The sequence below is a fragment of the Cervus canadensis genome, chromosome 5 (assembly GCF_019320065.1).
Source record: "Cervus canadensis isolate Bull #8, Minnesota chromosome 5, ASM1932006v1, whole genome shotgun sequence".
Taxonomy (NCBI): Eukaryota; Metazoa; Chordata; class Mammalia; order Artiodactyla; family Cervidae; genus Cervus; species Cervus canadensis.
In genome coordinates, this window is record NC_057390.1 from 12,830,776 (window position 1) to 12,852,100 (window position 21,325).

General features: G+C 38.3%; 1 protein-coding gene across 6 annotated transcripts in view; it reads right to left on the minus strand.

Moving 5' to 3' along the window:
• ZNF638 (zinc finger protein 638) overlaps positions 1–21,325 on the minus strand; it is a 130,515-nt gene that overhangs the window by 70,374 nt on the left and 38,816 nt on the right. For 3 of the 6 annotated variants that reach the window (XM_043468226.1, XM_043468227.1, XM_043468225.1), the window contains exon 2: positions 113–1,628. In XM_043468226.1, the coding sequence (XP_043324161.1) occupies positions 113–1,628 (1,516 nt within the window). Of the gene's footprint in view, positions 1–112; positions 1,629–11,937; positions 12,047–13,841; positions 14,000–21,325 lie in introns of those variants that run through there. The other 3 variants (XM_043468231.1, XM_043468230.1, XM_043468228.1) reach the window with 3 other exon arrangements.

The window sequence follows — 21,325 nt, forward strand, 5'->3', positions numbered from 1 at the left end:
CAAAATTTCTGCCATTTCCTTAATGACTAGTTAACACCAGCATACATATGAGAATTTAGATGAAACTTGGGCACTGAGTTATCATGATACAGTGATCTTTAAAAACACTCACCTTCAAATGACTACATTCTACGTTACACAGAGAACACAAATGTGGAAATATTCTTGGAGATGCTGCATAATAATCATTCATCATAGAAGGAGTTGGAAGTCTCTTCATCTTCTGGGCATCAGCATGCGAAAACTTTGGTAGCCACGAAGCTTTCACAATCCCAAAGGGAGACTGAATGGGGATGTCAGCCTCTGACTGGTAATTCTTTTTACTTCCTCCTGATCCATGTACATTAGATGAATTAATGACAGGTTCACGTGGGATCCGCTCTTGTTGGCTTACAGTTGAAATTAATTCCGATGAAAAAGGTTGCTGGTTCATAGGAGGAGGAATCAGAGACTGACTCATTGTCTGATTAACTGTCTGGCTAATGGATTGGCTGACAGATTTTACAGGTTCAAGGACTGACTGTCCTCTTGAAATGTGTAAACCTGACATCTTGCTTCCACTCTCAACTGGGAAAAAGGACTGATTATTGGAGGACTCACTGGGGAAGTCCATCTGTCGAAACACATCTTCAACAGGAAACATAGAATTACACATCACATTTGGAGCAGGAACAGATGCAGAAATGCTTGGCTGTGACCGAAATTCATCCTCGACCTCATCAGTTGGAATTTCAGGATCATAAATACGTACTTCAAGTGGATCTTCTGTGTAGCCATATTTGCTTGCATGCCCATAATCAATCACGTTACTCGAAACTGCCTCATTGCCAAGTGTTTCTTTATTTCTGCTCCGAGAAGGTAAATTAGGTAATCGGCGCCCCATTTTTCGCATTCTTATATCTCTCAAGATTAATGGCATATTTTCAGGAGTTAGCTGTTCATCAGGATAGCGACTGAGTTCTTCTAAGTCTTCATTAGATAATCCAAAACTTGCTAAGATACTTGAGGCACTCTCTTTTGTATAGCGGCTCTGTACTTTAGGACTCTGCTCTGTAACTTGCGTTACAGAACTCTGCTTCACTCCCACTGATGCAGATATATGAGGCTCATCATCCCATCGGCTACCATGAGGCTTCTCCTTCTTTTGTTGTGCTTCATGAAAATCCAATTTTTCTTTGGTCAATCTTGGATCAGTTTGGTGTTGAGTTACCTGAACATTCATTCTCTGTGGTTCCATATTCTGATAAGATTCATGGCAGGCAAATCTGTGTGGAATTCCACGGGCTCTCCCTGCTGGGTAAAATCTTGGAAGACCCATAGATCCAGGCCTCATAAATGGTCCTGGAGGCCTCATCTCAGAAGGGTTAGGTGCTCGTGGCCTCTGAAGTGGAAAGTTTCCTCGAGGATTAAACCTGGGTCTCGACATGGCTATTTTCAAGAAAGCCTGATTTAATAAAGTATAAGGTGGTGTTGAACTATGTGAGGCAATGGCATTCAGCTGCTGCAGCGCCAACTGAGTCTTAATCTGAGCAAAGTGCAAAGGAGATGGGCCCAACAGAAGTGGGTTTGCAATGCCCAGGTTCAAGGAATTCACAAGTGGTGCGAAATTTTCCAAGAATAACACAAAGCTGAAAGTTAAAACACAAATATTAGATCATTTTAACTCAAACTACTTCATGAAGTGGGTTCTACAGCCAGTGTAAAACATTTTGAAACAAAGCCATGAAACCATTCTGCATTTCATACATTTTTAGTGTTTATGAGGATTTTAAACTTTCCCCAAAACTTGCTCTTCTTTCCTGAATCCAGAATATAAACCCCAAACCACAAGCCAGAGTTCCCATACACTATGCTGCGCTGGGTGCTGTCCTAGGTGCAGAGCGGCAATTATAACTCCTTTTAAAACTTCTTAGAAGTGTCCAAATCCTGCATGCCATTGGGGGATGGGGTGAAAATATAATTCAGTTGCTGTGGTCGGTAAGTTCTCAGTTGTTGTTTATCACCAAAGATCTCCCCCCCACCCCACCCCCGGCCCTTTTGATTTTAGTGGAAAGGAATGAGTTCAGAATTATTCATTCACTTTATTCAAAATTTTTGTCTAATATGACAGTCATTATCAAGTATTCAAGCCAAGTAAAACATGATTCCTATAGGCAAAGTGCAAGCAATCTAACAAGAAAAACAAAATAAAGAGTGTGTCATTATTACAACAATGCTAAAAAGCATCAGCAATGGATTTATTTCTGAAAGAAGTCAAGAATACCTGAGTTGAGCTTCACAGGATGGGTATCTTCTAGAGTTTTGAGGAAATTGGGAGGAGAGAGATTTCAGATAACAAGGTCTTCCTGAACATGCGTTTACCAAATTTTAGAAAATGTAGAAGAGCCTAGGTTAAGGTTTCTAAATAAAATATTGTAATAAGATGAAAGAGACTGCTGGGATGATTTAAAAATTTAAAACTAATTAAATTTATCAACTGCATGTTTCTGACAAAGCTATAGTATTCTGGCCCAAGACAAAATGTAGCTTCAGTTAAGACATGTGAATATTCAGTAACTCCAGGACTATTTAATAAAATTATCTATGAAGACAAGAGGAAAAAAAATACTTGTCCAGAACCCCTCTCCTTTATGCCAACTTTTAGCTACTGTTTTTACTGACTTTGGAATTTTCTCCCAAACTATCCATTTTTCAATACTGTTCTCTACACCAATTCCTTCAGTCACAGAGGCTCAAAAGCATCTTATTCTCCATTTTAAACTAACTTTTTTAACTATAAAATTCTATGTATTCCTGTCAAAATCTCTAATATAGAATTTTCTTTTTCCTTTCACCTTCATCACAACCCTACTGCAAGCTCTCATCACTCTCACCACAGCTGCCCTTCATCCCAATTCATTCTGTCATTACTAATATCCTTAAAGCATTTCTTTCACTATCACTCCTCTACATAAAAACCTTCACCACCCTCCAACTAATAAAAAAAATAAAAAATTTTTAAAAAATCCTTTTGATATAACCTCTTAAAAAAAAATAAATAAATAAAAAATAAATAAAATCAGTTTGCTACCGAAAAAAAAAAAAACCTTCACCACTTTATTGCTACCGGCAAGATAGTGTCCAAACTTGTCAACCTGGCATTTAGTATATAATCTAATCTCAACCTACCTTTCACATTTTACTAGCCAATAATACTTAATGAAAAATTCCTGCTACAGGGGCTTGACTGGTGGTAAAGGCTCCATCTGCCAATGCAGGAGACTCTGGACTGATTCTGTGCCGTGGAGCAACTAGGCCTGTGCGTCGCAACTCCTGAGCCCATGTGCCGCACCTACTGAAGCCCGCACACCGAGAGTCCATGCTCCATGAGAGGGCACCGCAATGAGAAGCCCACACACCACAGTGAAGAGCCCCCACTTGCCACAACTAGAGAAAAGCCAGCACAGCAATAAAGACCCAGCACAGCCAAAAACACGTAAAATTAAATTTTAAAATGTGTGCTACAGCCAAATGGTCTATTTGCAATCTCCTGACCACTTTCAACATTATTGCTTCCATACGTTACTCATACTGTACTACCTAGAATACCCCTAGCTCTGAACCAAACTCACTCTTCAAGATTGTGTCAAAGTCACACCCCACCAGAATCTCTCTGTGGATTTCCTATGGCACACTTCGGGCTTCTCTGGTGGCTCAGATGGTAAAGAATCCATCTGCAATGCAGGAGACCTGGGTTCAGTCCCTGAGTCAGGAAGATCCCCAGAGAAGGGAATGGTTACCCACTCCAGTGAGAAGAGAAGGGGACGACAGACAACAAGATGGTTGGACAGCATCACCACCTCAATGGACATGAGTGTGAGCAAACTCCAGGGACAGTGAAGGACAGGGGAGACTGGCACGCTGCAGTCCACAGGGGCACAGAGAGTTGGACACAATTTAGCAACTGAACAATGGCACACTTTCAGCTGTAAGTGTAATAAATGCAGTATTCATGCAATATTCAAATTCATTTCTAAGCCAATAATGTATGTCAGATGAGAAGGGTTTGATTTCTACAAGGTTCACCACTTACTATTAAGGTCTTGGACAAGCTACTTAACCTCCAGACCATAAGTTTTCTCATGAGTAAAATGGGAAAGTATCTTACTCTCTGGATTACTGTTAAGGACTAAGTTAGATGAAATATAAATATGTATAATGTCTAATAAAGGAGCTGCCCAATAAACGTTAGTTTCACTCTCCCTCCCCTCACTCAATTAAGCAGGGGCCTTTCAGGCACATAAATTACACTCCTAAGCACCAGTATTTTTTAATCTTTGCAAAGCAGAGGGGAGTTAAATTTGGGGCAGGGGGCTAAGAGATGAGCAAAAGCAGAAATCATAAAAATAATTTCTAACTCCTTTCACATACAACCTCTATCCTAACAGATTCAGAAGAACAGAGTCAAATCTTCAGAAAACAAGACCCATCCTGGAAGAACTACAATATAACAGGTGTTCTGGAAGTTCAAAAATAAAAGCAATCACCAAAATTAACTGTGCTTTTAAAAAATGTTTTGAAGCAATTAATTCATAATAATGGAAATGTCTTTTTGAAAAAACTCTAAAATGCAAAAAAGATTAGAAAAAGGTAAGCTCCCCAACCCCCAACTAAACACTTTTTCCTTGACTATTGTAAACTGATAATCTATAGTTATACACAGAGGTTCACTGATGCACCAGCATTTAAATAATCAAATGTTATTGTACCTAACAAGTGCAACAAAGAATTTGGGATCTTCATTAAAATAACCTAGAAAACAAAGGATGCACTTTGGCAGGGGTGAAGTGTGGTTGTTTAGTGGGTGAGCGAAGTTTGATGAAGCACAACTAGCAAAAATATTTGTTGAGGAAGGTGAGTGACGGGTCCAAAAGAATTCATTACCTTTTCTCTCTACTTTTTCACACGTTTGAACATTACCAAAAAAAAAAAGTGCTAAATATTAAGTATGAAAATTTTAACAGAAAACAAAAAAGGAGGGTTGAAGAGTATAAAACCAACATAACTTCATACTTCTCTATCAAATCTAACATTATCACACCAAAGTCTAACAAAGCCAGAATCAGCTAATCTGTTATGATTATCAGGCAACATATAAATAACAAGCAGATTTAACTCTAAAATCTCATTTTAGTTCATTTTCCCCTACATCATTCCTTCCCACCTGACTCAACTGACAGTTCATTCATTCAGATAACAAACGTATCTCATTCCTCTCTGTTTCAATATTTATTTTGGTGGGGAAAAAACTATTTGTGAGATTGAGTAAAATTAAGCAAAACAAGCCAAGGGCTCTTGATATGAAGCCTATTATTAGCAATTAGGTTATCCCACACCAAAGAAAATAAACCTTCAAGTCTTTTGAGAATGCAACTGATATAACCTAAAAACAATGTGGTAAGAAACAAGAACCAGTAAGACAAGGGTAAATTCAACATTAACACCTGGAAAACAACTGAACAAATAAAGACAACAATTATAAATCCTTTTTCATTTAACTCCAGTTCTGGCCACAAAGAGGTTCATTCACCCAACAAATTTACAGAGAATCAACACATCATTAAACTAACTTAGAAAAACCTGAATTGAGATCTGAGTTCTTAATTATTAATTACTTTGAACACAATTGTGATTAAATAATACTCACCCTTTAAAATGAATTTTTATTCCTGATGATATAAACAACATATGCTTGTTAAAGAAAACAATAAAAAGCAGCAAGTGAAATCCTTACCAGTAAAATCATTACTGATAATGAACTAATATTTTGATGGAATTTCTTCTAGTTTTGTATATGTGCATACATACACGGATGGGAAGGGGAAGAAGGTACACAAAACTTCATTGTATGAACTATACTAGTTGCTACTTTAAATCAACATTTTATTTGCTTATGTTTAATATTTTTCAAAAACAGGGTATTTAATAGTCAGAAAACATTCTGAACTCCTGAAGACAAGTAGCAGTTAAAAACTATCTTCCATGCCCTATCAACTAGAACATGCCTCTCTGAAACTAGATATATCCAATAAAATGTCAACGAGAAAAACTCTAGAAGCATCTAGGAGAAACTGAATTCTTGAGGCAGAAATGAAGAAATAGCTTGATGTATTAAAAAATTCACCATTCTATCCCTTGAGATACTTTCTGACATGTTCACTACCACAATCAAAAACTACCTGCTATTTTGATACAATCTTTCAGATGGAAAGGAATCCTTCATTTTCTTTATACATATTGATAAAGTCTGAAATCTAAAAATATAAAAGCATCACCAAAAATCAGCCAGGCAGATCATAATGGCTTCAATTAGATTCATAATGAAAAGATTTATATCAAACCCCATACTTGAACTTTAAAGCACTTCATGGTTTAAAAAGCATTTCGATATTCATTATCTCATCTGAGCTTACAACAACCAAGTAAGCAAGGGAATTCAAGTTTACAATTAAGTAAAGCCTTAGAACTAACCGGCAAGGTCACAAATTGAACTCCTCTCAATGTTCTTTCCATCCTGGATTCTGGGTACATAAAATTTAAATTTTATAGCCTTGTTTTTTCTAATTATTAAAAAAGCAATACCTGTTTGTGACCACCCTCCCCAAAGGAAAGAAAAATCATCTTCATGACATGCAGAAAAGAATAAAAAGTCTTCTATAACCTTACCTACCACAAAAGGAAAACTACCATTAACATTACTTTTCTAGTTTTATACCCACATACCTGATTTGATACCCTGTATCAGATCAACTGTGTCTCACAATACATATAAACCTACCTTCACACTTACTAACAACGCAAGTAGTACACTGGCCAGTCACTTCTGTGCTGTTCTCAGGTTAACTGGTTCTCAACCTTCTAATCTCCTCTAGTATATACAGACAGATCCACTCAGCCAACTCTTTTCTACCTTTAGCTCTGTCCCACAAAAGGTATGCAAGTCACAGAACTCTTGAAGGTGTCACAAGCGTAAATACAGAATATCATGCTGGATGTTAAAAATACCAAAATGTGGCACACCTCAATGAAAGTACCAAAGAAACAAAGAAAAAATAAGCAGAACACTAGAAACATTGTGTTTATCATTAAGGGCATCACAAACTTCACAAAGGATTGGTAACCATCATGATTTCAGATCTGAAAGAAAATGGAAGATCAACTTGCTAATAATGCACAATATCAGAAATAGATTACCATGAAAGCCATTAATAACCTTGGATAGCAATGATTTGACAGTTATTATTTCCAGGAACACAACCTTTTTTATAAACAAGATATGTGAGTATAATCACATGCTTTTTTTCTTTTTTAGGAATATACATACTGCACACATAAATGATTCTTTACAGACAACAAAGCATTCCCAGTAAATGATGCCCCCTGAGATGTTCTTTGGTGGTTCTGCTTATTATTTTGCTACTCTCAAAAAATACATTAGTCCAAAAGAAACCACCAGATCCAAACTGGAATACAGAAATCTTTTCTGGGATTTTTTTAAAACTAGAAATGAGAGAAATCTTAAGTACTGATAAAACTGTTGCCAAAATGCAGCTGACAGCATACTCACCACCTTAGTAAGAAAGCACAAACACTGAAACAAAATAATGCCAATGTAACAGGTAAGCAGGACCAAGAGGTAAATACTGAAGACATTTACTACCCAGCTGTTCTTGAGGTAAAACTGCATCTTTGCCCTCCCTGCCCTCAAGAAGTGCATGAGCCAAAAAATGTTCCCATCTGCCTAGAATGGGTTTCCAAAATCTTAAATTTGTTGGTGTTCAGTCGCCCAGTCATGTCCGACTCCTTGCGACCCCGTGGACTGCAACAAGCCGGGCCTCCTGTCTCTTACCATTTCCCAAAGTTTGCCCAAGTTCATCTCCACTGCATAGGTGATGCCATCCAAAATCTTCAATTACGCATACCTAAATTATCTGGCCAAACGTCTTAAAATGCCAAATGCCTTAAAGTCTTTACAAACTAGAAAACAGCATATGTGTCTTTTTATGTAAAAAATGGAAACAGGACACATATATCCGCTTAACGGTTATAAGAAGCAGGATAACCAGGAAACAATTAAGTAGGTTACCTATAAGGGGTAACAGAAAGGACTGAAAGGAAATAAATGGAAATGATATTTTATGGAGTACACCTTACTATATAATTTTGACTTTCAGAACCAGGTTAACAATGTAATTTTTTTTTTAAATGTAAAAAGGATGGGAAGAAGAGGGGAAAGCTAAAACTGAAAGCAAACTAATTCATTTTTCAAATGAACACCACAGCTCATTAAAAGGGAAAAAGAAAACTACACAAGTAGTTTATGAACCCACTATTTGACTTAGGAGGAAAGGGAACTTTAAAAGTTCTCACTCTTTTTAGTAGTCTGGGTTTTTTTGCTTTTTTTTGCAGTGGTATGGATGAATTAATTCGTAAATAACTCCAGATATACCATGGGATTGAGCAGAGGCTGGGAACCAGGATTCTCACTGTGGAAAACAGGATTATAAATATATATATATATTATATATATATATATATACAGGCTTTCCTGGTGCTCAGACAGTAAAAGAATCCACCTGCAGTGCAGAAGACCTGGGTTCGATCCCTGGATCAGGAAGATTCCCCCTGGAGAAGGGAATAGCTACCCACTCCAGTATTCTTGCCTGGAAACTCCATGGACAGAGGAGCCTGGTGGACTACAGCCCATGGGGTTGCAGGGTTGCGAAGAATTGGCCACAACTGAGTGATTCACACACACACATATAAATACACACACACATACACACACACACACACACACACACATATACATGGAATAAGAGAAAGCAATAAAGAACCGGACAGTAATAAATTACAAACCACTAAGAAAACCAGGTGTCCACATCTCCATAGCAATCAATCATTGTAAATGTAGAGGAATTAGTAAGTTGGAAAATCACTGTATAACCATCATAGTAATGTAAAGATTGGTTCAGGCAAAATTCCTGAGTGAAATTTTACTGAGGAAAAAGACATTTGCATGGTGTTAAAATATCTCTCCACAGATCAGTTAGTTCAAGGGGGGAAAAAACATTTTGACCAAACATGTGCTCAGACATCATAATTCACGAAGGGTAGATGGACTTCATGCACCTCTAGATCTGGTACCATGGGGGGAAACATAGAAACTTGATTTTTCTGGCCAGGGACATATAATTTACTCAAGAGGAAACATAAAAAAAACGAAGAAAAAAAAATCCGAAGTGAGAAATGTTCTATTAAATAAAAAGAAAGCAAACAGTATTCTTCAAAAATGTCAACCTCACAAAAGATAAAAAAGACTATAGAAATATTCCAAAGTAGAGAAGACCAAAAAAACATGATAACTAAATGCAGTTACCTTATCCTAGACTGATCCTATACTACAGGGAGAAAGAACTGCTACAAGAAACATTACTGGGTCAACTGAAAAAAATCAGAAAAGTTAAAAAAAAAAAAAAATTATCAACATTAAATTTACTGAGACTGATAACTGTACTGTGACCACAGAAGAAAATATCCTATTCTTAGGAAATAAACTACTAAACTAACTAATAAACTAATAAAGGGTAAAGGAGTACAGTTTGTGCAAGTTACTTTCATAATAGTTCAGGGAAAAAATAAGGGTGTGTGCACATTCAAGCATGCAAAAGGACAGAGGGAAGGGAAACAGGGTATTCCCCTGTCAGCCAGCATTTTAACTCATTCAAAAATAGTTAATGACCCAACACTGGGCTACCTAACATCTTAGTTACATACCCAGTCAAAAAAGGACTATAAGCAAGTATGGCAACAGGCAGAAAGTTGGCAATGATAAAAAAAAAATCAGCCCTAAGCACTTTTTTGGATTTGGCTATTCTTTTTCTACATCATGTTCACTCCCTAACTATTGACTGTTAGTCAGACCATTATGCAATCCATAATAATCTGATCTTTGGAGAAACTTCCACTGATCTGAAGACACCCACCCTGCTACGAAGGGTGCCAGCAAGTGATTTCATGCAAAACTGGGTAACTCCCGAAAATAAAATTTACGACTAACATGGCATAGTGTTTTTTTAAGAACTTAGACCCTAGATTCAGCACTTTAATTCTGATCCTGGAGTGCTAAAAATGTGAGTCTCAGCAAGCTGATTAACCCATGACTCCATGTAATGTTGATGTAAAAAATGATTAAAATTATACCCCCCAACATGCAACAGATGGCTCAAAAAATGATACATTAATAAACAAAATGCTTTACTTAAGAAGCAGGTAATTGTCTGTTTCTTTCATTAAGACCTAGGTAATTTCCAAAAATTTCAATATGGTGGTGTAGCATCTAAGAAATAAATGGGGAGATTTGAATAAATGACTGAATCTCTGACATTAAGAAATTATTATTACTTTAGGTGTGATATGCATGTCTTTTTCTAAAATTTTAGAGAAAAATTCTGAACTATAAGTTGAGGAATATGTTACAGGAATAGCTTAAAAATAATAGGATGGAGAGTAGACATAAGATTTACTTGTAATTGTTGTAAATTATAATTGTGGAAGCTGGGTGATCAGTATATGGGTGCATCATTATATAATACTCTCTGCTTTTGTATAGGCTTAAAATTTTCCCTAATTAAAAAAAAAATTTTTTAACAAGTGAGGAAATTAAAAAGAATAGAAAGTTGGTAACATTCACTCATTAACAGAGACAACAAAGAAATCACCTGAAAGTTTAACAAAATGAAGACTGTGGAAATGAGGCAAGGAAAAAGTATGAAAACTTAAAGACTGTAACAATAAATATATTTTGGTATTTAAGGGGCTCAAGAGTTGAAAAATAATCCAAAACCTAAGTATCCCAAGGTAGCACAAAGAAAATATCAAAATATGCACACCTTAAAAACTCCTTCTCCTATATCCCCTGAACTTTTCTCTTTTCAGTACAAAACCATTATTCTTGATCTTCACTGATCATTAGAGCTGTTTTATTTTATACCTCACCTTTTCCCTACCATGGTTTCTTCCTTTCCATTACTCTTATTTTCCATGTACCTATCTTCCTCTCATTTTCATTTCAATCACAAATTTCAGACTACAATAAACAAATAAGTTGAAGTAGTGAAAGAGTAAGTAAAGTTAAATATAAAGAGGGTTTACTGGCTTTAGCCACAAGTATAATTACTTTCAGTTTGGAGGATCTCTAAACCACCTCATTTCAACATTCAGTGGCTTGTTTACTTGCAAAACAGCCCAAAATGTGTTACTGGGTACCCAGACTAGAAGCACTATTTCTCAGTATATAAAGCATTTTATTAATAATCATTTGGACAGATTTTTTTCCAAACCCTGATCCATATACATTAAGTCATAGCAAACAGAGCATGATTTGGACCCCAAAGCCTGTGTTCTTACCCAGACTCAGGCAACCATCAGCTGAGTTCATTCACCTGACCTGTGAGTATCTAACACAAACTAGGCATTGAGACAGATACAAAAATGAGCATAACAATCATATAAATAGTTACAATTTTGATATGTGCTTCAAGAGAGGTATACATAAAGTAAGAGGTATACATAAAGTTTATAGATGAACAAAGTATTTTAATGAAAGAGTAGATGATCTTTCAGTTCCAAAATTCCATCAATCTAACCTACATTCTTTAAGCCTCTTCTTTTTATTAAGAGGGACTATCCACAGGTTGTAATTTTCTATCAAAAGATGCTTCCTAAGCACTTAAAAATTTGTAGTAGTAACAACTAACATTTATTAAGCACCTAGTTATGTGTCAAAGGATAGGGGCTTTTCACACATTTTCTCCCTCACAATTCCAGGCAGGAAGCAGTATTATTACCACTTTACAGATAAGGAAATAAAAGTTCAGGAAGACTAAAATAACTTACCCCACATCTCACTCAGACAGTAAGAGGAAAACTGGGATTCGAAGCCAAATCTTCTGATTCCAAAGCCTATTCTCTTTCCACTAAACTATTTGTCTCTCATTTTCTTTCACTACATAAAAACAAAATTTCCAGAGATGACCTTCTTAAGAGCACCCAAGAGGAAAACCTTTAAGACAGCCATGAAATACAAAGTGATCACTAATTCTAAGAAGCATTTTTAAAACCTGAGTATCTGCTGTATACACCTTCCATAACAAAATAACACAGTTACAAAACTAAAATATAACCAATACTCAAGGTATTAGATATGTGTGACATAAAGCTAGTAATAAAAACGGATGAGATTTTGTGATTTCTTCCAACTGTTTTATCTTTCCCTCACTTGGTTTCAACAACCAATCAAGAAGGGAATGGTCCAGCATATTTTAGTGTATTAACGTGTTAATTTTTAATTATTAAAAAGCGTATATTATTTATGTGTCTATTACATAAAATATGTATATTACATATTATTTAAAAGTGTATGTTATGTAATTATTTAAAAGTGTATATTACAAAGTATGGGAATACAAAATAAAGTGTGTATGAAATGTTGCCAAAAATAAAAAGAATACAACACAGGCCCATTAAGTCTAGAATACCTCGTCAACAATATTTAAAGCTATGTTGAAATAATGTAAATTATGCGTTCATTTTTCTGTATAAATTTCATTAAACTCATTTTTTAAGTTTTTTCAGTTTATCAATTTTAATTGTAAATCTGAATCAACAGACATCCTTGAACAATAAATTAACCCTTTACAACAAATAAAAAAAATTTTTTTTGGGTGCACAATTCCAAAGCTGGTTAGAAAAAGAATTTAAACCAACATAAACCGCCGGATCCCGAAACAAATTTTTTTCAAAACTTCTCCAGATAAAACAGTTTCCGTCCCCGCCCCCCCCAAAATTTCGCCTAGGAGCAAATTTTAAGATTAAGAGGAAATAGCTTGAGGCAGCCTTCACTGTCTAGTTCAATTAAAGATCTTGTAATAATAGAAGTCTCCCTCATTCACAGTTATATCAACAGAAGATCTGTTTCAGCTGTCCTCAAGGATTGTTCTTTTTTTTTTCCTCAAGGATTGTTCTATGTGGTTACACGTTCTCCCCCCAACTTGAACAGAACGGGCCCAAGCTAGGAATCACTAGCGATCCGCATTCTCGATTCCTCTGAGAAATCTGGAAATAAGTATCAGAGCAGTTCATGAGCTCTTCATATCTGAGATGACATTCTCTTTGCTTTCATTCCCGCACAAGGCAGGCAGAGGACCCCTGGACCAGCCCAAGCCGCTACATCGTACGTTCCCCCTTCACCTCAACTCCCCCTTCCCCAACCCCAAACACAAACACGTTCTTCTCCTCCACGCTTCTTATACAATGTCGCTCGCTAATGGGCTCAGCTCGAGCTCCACTGCCTCTCCTCCGGGCCCGACGGGAATGGTTCCTCCCTCCGCGATGCTCCCTCACCACCGCTTCCTCCTGTCAGGCCTGGCGCGGCCCGGCCGGCCCTGCGCCGATGGGGAAGGGGCAGCTACGGCCTTGCCAAAGGGCTGTTTTCGTTTCTCCGCCCAGTGCAAAGGCGTCAGGCGGCTCTTTCTGAGGCAGGGTCCTAGCCCCGGCGCCCGAGCTGGCCCTCCGGAGCAGTGCGCTGAACCGACGCTGTGGCTGGGGAGCCAAGCTCCCTTCCCATCCCGGGGGTCCCCCAGGCTCCTCCCGCCCCCGCCGTCAGCCCGCCGCCATTTTGTGCGCAGTCGCTGCGACACAGATACAATAGTCGGCCTGGATCTTACAGGAAAGGCTCAGGACCCCCACGCTTTGGGCTCCCGCGTTCCAGCCCCCTGTTCCCCACAAGGCAGCCGTCCTACCTATGCCTACCCGACTAACCGCCGGATCCCATTTGCGCCCCACAGTTTAGCACTCAGGCTCCAGTCTCGACGCCGAAGAAGCTACCGCCTCCAGAGAGCCGCACGCATGCGCGTCTGTCGAGCCTTTGCGAGCCCTCATCTGCTGCCGGCGCCTGCGTACCGCCGGCCCAGGCTCTCCCGTAGACACGAGAAACCGACCGGAGGAACTTGGTTCCGGAAGGGGGCGCTCTGGCTTGTGGTACTCCAGGCGTCCCTAGGAAAACTCCGGCACCGGTATCAGTGCCTCTGCCGGTTCTGTGCCTGTCCAATACTGTCCTGTCCAAATCATGAGCATATGTAAGACCTGCATTGTCTCACCTCCTCCATGAAGTCTTCCCTGATCATTTTTGCCTTCAATAATACATTAAAATAAACAGTATTCAGCTGGCATTGGATATTGTAATGCTTTGCCTGCCTTTTATCCTCTATATAAAGATACAGAAATAGATATAGACTTGCAATAATGCGAGGTATATCATAGCCACTGCAAATGTCAGGAAATTTGAATTCAATTAAATCTTATTGAGCTAAAAGCTTAACACTTTAAAGATCCTTTCTTGAGTTGTTAAACAATAAAAACACCTACCTAATGTGGTAAATATTTTTAACCTTTCTTTTATCAATTAAAAACCTTGGGTTGAGAGAACTTGAGTAACTTCTCAAAGTAACTCTACTATACCACCAAAAAAGTCAATCATTGGCAAAATCTGGTCAAATTCACATATCCTGCCTTTTGGATACCACCAAATTAATATCAACAACCCTGTTTGGAGCATCAGCTTTATCTAGTACCGAAACAGATGTACTTCTTTTATTCACATTAAAATTAGCATACAAAATGCTGCAAGAAGAGTCTTTTATAAAATATCTTCCTGGATATTCATTTCAAACTAAAAATCTTGATAGAGGCAACAAGCCAAAAACAACAAAGAAAAAGCCAAGCTATCCCCAAATTCCAAATAATGAAGGTTCAAGTGTGATTATTTCCTTTCATATATTTCTTTATATTCATATAAACATACACAAACATGTTATTCGCGTGTAATAAGAAATGTTCTTCATTCTTTTCTCCCCAAAGATTTACACCTTAGCCTGCTGTTTGCTTTCCTGATTATTGACATTTCTCCAAGTAAATCATATAAATTCTTTTTTAAATAGTTGCATAAAATATTCATAGTATAACTCACCCATCAATTAATTCAATCTGTTGAACACTAAAGTTGACACTACAAACATTGTTTTATACAGTCTTACCAACTGATATTTTTATTTCCAAAGGCAAGAATCCCAATAGTGAGACAGCCAGATTAAAGGAGATAGATAAATTAATTTTACTAGATAATTGACACAATAGTTTTCAAAAAACTTATATGAATTCCCATTGTTACTAAATATGTTAACAAATGATCATTCTCTACAACCTCACTTCTTTCTCTAAACTCTAAAATAGTTTAAAAATCAATGGACCTGTCTGCTCTTTAAGCTTGGTAGAATTCACGTTTGAAATACCTCTTCTGGCACTTTTTCTAGGAGTTGCTCTTAAACAACCTTCTCTAGATATTTTATGATATATAATAATTTAACTAGAATTTCTCTCCTGCCTCCACAACCATTCTTGTAATTTACATTCTCCTAGAAAAAGTATCCATTCCATCTAAGTTTTCTAATTCATTTCCCTAGAGTTGGGTACACTAACCTCTTCTTATATTCATTTCCATTATGTTGCTCCCTTACATGGCTTTATTTCTATAGCACTTATCACCTTCTAACATACCATGTAGTTTATCTCATTATTTCTTACCTATCTCCCTCCACTAGAACATGAGCTCTATGATGTCAGGGACATTTATCTGATTTTTTTACTGCTTTATCTCTTAATACCTAGAATGATACTTTGCACACAGTATAAAATCAGTGTATATCTGATGAGAGGATGAATGATCCTGATGAGTTTAAAAAAAAAAAAAGCCCTTTTAATATAATTTGTATTTCTAATGAGCTGGCTGTCTCTTTTATCAGGAGATGGTGCTTGTATACAAGGAATATAACCCTTTGTCATATGTTGCAATTGGTTCCTCCTCATTGACAATTTTTATTTCTTAGTGTCTTCTGCCATTATAAAATTTAAATGTAATCAAATTTGTCATTTATTCTGTTATGACTTCTAAATGGCGTGGGCATTTTGTTTGTTGTTTGCTTTTCGTCTAAGAAGCCTCATCTCACCACCCCACCCAACCCAAAGCACATACACACAGAAGTTATCCAAAAATTCTTCTAAAATTTCTATATTTTTGCTTATAATTTTATAACTTTTTTACATTTAGACTTTCAATTAATCTAAGATGAATTCTTTTTATGATAAAAAGTAGCAACCTAACTTTGTCTTCTTCCAAATGTATTAGATCAACCATGAAATTTCCATATATTAAGTAAACAACCATTTTCCCCCTTCTCTGTAATTTCTTCCCTTTAAAAAAAAATGACAACAAATTATTAAATTCCTATATATAAAAATGGATTTATGGCCTCTCTAGTCTATCCTACTAATCTTTTTGCCTACCTATGGGCCAGTACCATTTGTTCATCCACCAGCTGATACAATAAATATTACTCAAGGGCCTACTCTGTGCTGGGAACCCTCTCGGTACCAAAGTATCTGTGGCAAACCAGAAAACAACACTAACTCCTGCTCTCATGGCATCTCCAGCCTTAATGGGGGGGCACAGACAATAAAGTAAGTATGTAGTATGTCCGATGGTGATAAGTGGTATGAGGAAAAACAAACACAGAAATCAGGACATAGGGAAACAGGAAGTGACAGAGGCTAAAATTTAAATAGGATGGCATCATAAAGAAGGCAACATGTAGCAGAAACCTGACTAAGGTGTGGGAAAAAGCATAAGCTGCAGAGATATCTGGGAGGAAGAGCATTCCAGGCAGAGTAAATGTAAAACACTGAGGTGTTTCACTGAGGTGAAAGCCAGCTTGGCATATTTGAGAAACAGCAAGAAGGCCAACAAGGCCACAACAGCATGAGTAACTAAGGAGATGAGTGGAGGGAAACCGGGAATATTGGTTTGAGCTGCCGTAACAAAATACCACTGGCTGGATGACTTAAACAACAAGAACTTATTTTCTTACGGTCTTGGAGGCCGGAAGTCCAAGATCAAGATGTGGACAGGTTTGATTTCTCCTGAGGCTTCTCTCTTTGGACAAGAAAGTTGGCCACCTTCTTGCTGTGTCCTCAAGCGGGCTTTTCTCTGCGCCTCTGTATTCCGGGTGTTTCTCCCTTTTCTTAAAAGAACATCAGTCATAATGGATAAGGGCCCACCCATCTGATCTCATTTAACTGTAATAACTTCTTTAAAGGAAAATAAAGCAAATAAGGGAAAATGATGAAGCAAGGGCGGGGTAATGCTTTCATTAAGGTAATCAGAGAGGTCCTCCCTGGAGAGGAGACAGCATGTTGGTGTGTTGGAGGAGTAAGAAAGCCAGCTCAGCTGAGGTGACAGGACGCAGGGCAAATTGAGGGTGGAGAGGTATCAAGGAACCAGACAATGCAAAGCCTTATGAACCACTCAAGACAATATAAAAACACTGAATGAAACACTAGATCAGGAACTGACCTTTCTAGTCCCTGCTCTGATACTAAACTCATTGAGTTTCAATCTCTTTTAAGGGAGGGGACCAGATTAGCTTGCCTATTAAGATGTGAGTCTGGAAATCTCCTGAAGGATGCTTATCAATATTCATGGCAAAATATTTTTTTAATCTTATTGTTGTTTAGTCTCTAAGTTGTGTCTGACTCCTTTGTGACCCCATGGACTGTAGCCTGCCAGGCTCTTTAGAGTCTACTATATTCATGTTACTCCAGGATTTCATGTCATCTAGTCTCCTTGGTGGAGAAGGCAATGGCACCCCACTCCAGTACTCTTGCCTGGAAAACCCCATGGATGGAGGAGCCTGGTAGGCTGCAGTCCATGGGGTCTCGAAGAGTCGGACACGACTGGGCGACTTCACTTTCACTTTTCACTTTCATGCACTGGAGAAGGCAATGGCAGCCCACTCCAGTGTTCTTGCCTGGAGAACCCCAGGGGCGGCGGAGCCTGGTGGGCAGCGGTCCATGGGGTCGCACAGAGTCGGCCACGACTGAAGCGACTTAGCAGCAGCAGCAGCAGTCTCCTTGGACCACTTACAGATATTCTCACTCCCATCTAAAAATGTCTACTATCAGAAAAAAAGCTATCCTACCCCATATCCTCTTCTCACCTACACTCTTATTTTGCAACTCCCCATCCTCTTCTTTTACCCACTCTGTTTTCTGACTGGTCAGACAAGTACGGAGCAGCTCTATCCAGAGCCCAGTTTCTGCCTGTTCAGCACAGTCCCAGTCAATGCCTAAACGTATTAGAAAAAGAACAGTCATCACAAACATATCCTGTGATTTGTCAACATAAATGGGGCTTTGTTTCAATCACAAAGAATCTCATCGCCATTTCATCTCAGTGGCAACTATCCTAATAGAATTTGGGGGCAACCATTGTCTTTAAAATCCAACTCTAACTACTGGGATAGACAAGGGGCCATGATGAAAATTTGAGAAATCCCACACCATTTCAGGTCCTGCAACAGAACATAAGCATTGAGAAAACATAGTTCTTACTGATACTTGAATTTTGCAGGATTTATGCCAGACTGTAAGTTGTGTAGCCAAGTATAATATATAAAGAACTGTAGAAACTAACTCAAGAAAACTAGTTAATTTTCTGAGTTGTTATCATAGCTAATGCAATGGTGAACTAAAATCTGTTTGCCTCTTCTTATGGTGGTTTCTGAATCAGTCCACAAATTCTTTGATACATTTCACTTCACAAAGAGCCCAATTCCATTTCCTCTGAAGGAAGCTTAGATTTACCAGATTGTTTCTAATGAACAGAATGTGGTACAAGTGATGCTATGTGACTTGCACGGTTAGGCCATGAAAAGGGTAAACTCTGACTGACTCTCCCTTCTCTCCTTGGATCACTCACACTATGGAAAGCCAGAGAAGTCTGTAAGGAGAGAAATTAAAGCTTCCAGCCAACAACTTACCACAAAATTGGCAGCCGTTTCAGGGAGCCACTTGGGAGACAGAACCCCCAGCCTCAGTGAAGCATAAATGACTACAGCTTAAATCAACATCCTGAAAGCAACTTCATGCCGGACTCTAAGGAAGAACTGCCCAGCTATGAATTCCTGACCCATAGAAATGGTAAGGATAAAAAAAAAAAAAGGATATTTTTGTTTTGAGCCATTAGGTTTCAGGGTAATTTTTTATGTAGCAGTACATAACAAATGTCTTTGTTATCTGAAGATTAGGGTCTCAATTCATTAAAAATACAAATCAAAAGCATATTGGTCAGTGAACAAGCACCTGGGATTTAGAAATAACAGAATTTTGACTTGAACTCTAAGCAATACAAATAAATAGTTTCCTCATGCATAAAATATGAAAATAATCTTTTACCTTCAGGATTTTCATCTTATGAATGATTTACCACTATACTTCTACATGTGAGCTTTCCTGTTGGCTCCGACAGTAAAGAATCTGCCTGCAATGTGGGAGACCCAGGTTTGACTCCCTAGTTGGGAAGATCCCCTGAAGAAGGGAATGGCAACCCACTCCAGGATTTAACTGGAGAACTCCACAGATAGAGAAGCCTGGTGGGCTACAGCCCATGAGGTCACAAAGAGTTGGACACAACTGAGCAACACATACGCACATACACACACACACACATCTTTGTATAGATCCTACATACCAGCTACAAAAGCAACTCAAGAAAAAGATCCATTTCAAGAGTAGAAGCATGAAGAGTTCTATAGACATACCCCGCAGTGAACCAAACATACTGGTGAAAATTATTTTAAAAAACAATAATTTAAAGTCTCTATAAATTGTCCTTAAGGCACACGGCAAATGAAGAAACATTTAAGAAAATCTACTAATTCCTGGTAAGAAGTGAACGTTTGTGGCACTTTACCCATAACTCACTCACTTGTCACTCCCACCAATCTCATGTGATGGAAGGATGAGCCACCAACATTTCTTTTCCCTCCTAACTCTGTGTTACAGAGAATAAATTTTAGGCAAGTACAGCATAGAGGTTTAGGGCTCCCTTCTTAAGCCTAGGCCACACACATAAATTGGAGGCTCAGTCCCAGATGCAGCAGGCCAAAGATCCTGTGGCCCTAACTGGCCTTGTCCCAAGCTGTTGGTGGGCTTCCCTGCTGGCTCAAAGAGTAAAGAATCTGCCTGCAAGGTGGGAGACCTGGGTTTGACCCCTGGGTCAGGAAAATCCCCTGAAGCAGAGAATGGCAACCCACTCCGGTATTCCTGCTTGGACAATTCCATGCACAGAACAACCTGATGGGCTACAGTCCATGGGGTCCCGAAGAGTCGGACATGACTGAGTGTCTAACACTTTCACTTTCCTTCAAGCTGTTGGTAGGACAGAGATTCTATTCCAAGAAGACCAGAGGCTACTGCCCCCACCCAGTGATCTGCTCTTAAGCAGGGCTGTCATTCTAAAAGAAGTGGGCCACTGTCCCCAACACCTGCTCTGGCACAGTGGCTCAGAAATTTTGCCCAGGCAGAAAGGCAGCCATAACAACAGAGAGCTCTTAATCTCTCCTAAGAGGAAATGACTTTATTTAAAACAGTATAGGGAAGTTCAAGCCTAAGCCAATTTTTCTATTATCTCAAAAATAATGGAAAAATTGAGTTAAGAAATGAAAAGGAAGTCTGATAGCTTCAATAATAACAGCAAGCTAAACTGTTAGGTCAGCAAGTTTAACAGAGAGAACCAGCAAAAGAAAAAGCTAAAATAGCCTTCTAGGGACAGAAAACATGTCAAGAGACTAGTCTCAAAAAGTACCCTAGTAAAGGAGGCCAAATTAAATTGGACCAAACTACAAAGTAATTTATGTCCCAGGGTACACACAGAAACAGCAGAAAAATCAGCCTAAAAGCTGGGTGTGATACCAATAGAGGCAGACAGCTTAACAGAGAGATCAGGGAAAGACACAAAGTGACCCCTGCTGAAACACTGTCATCCCAGAGCAGTCCGTGCACACTGAAGGCTATAACCTCTGAGGAGCAAGTACAGAGTCTGAATATTACAGGGGCAATAGATTTCACTAAAATAGTCAACTAAACAATTAAGTAGACAAAGAGCAACAAACAAGTCCCAGGGGAGAGGGCTAATCAGTATCCAGATTCACTACAGATCTAGAGGGTCTAATTTTCAACAAAAAAATTACAAGGCATACAAAAAAACAGGACAGTGTGCCTGACTCTTACATAGGAAAAAAGGTAGGCAACATAAACTGGCTATGAGAGGGTCCAGGTATTGGATTTAACAAAGATTTCATAATAACCATTATAAACATATTGAAAGAGCTGA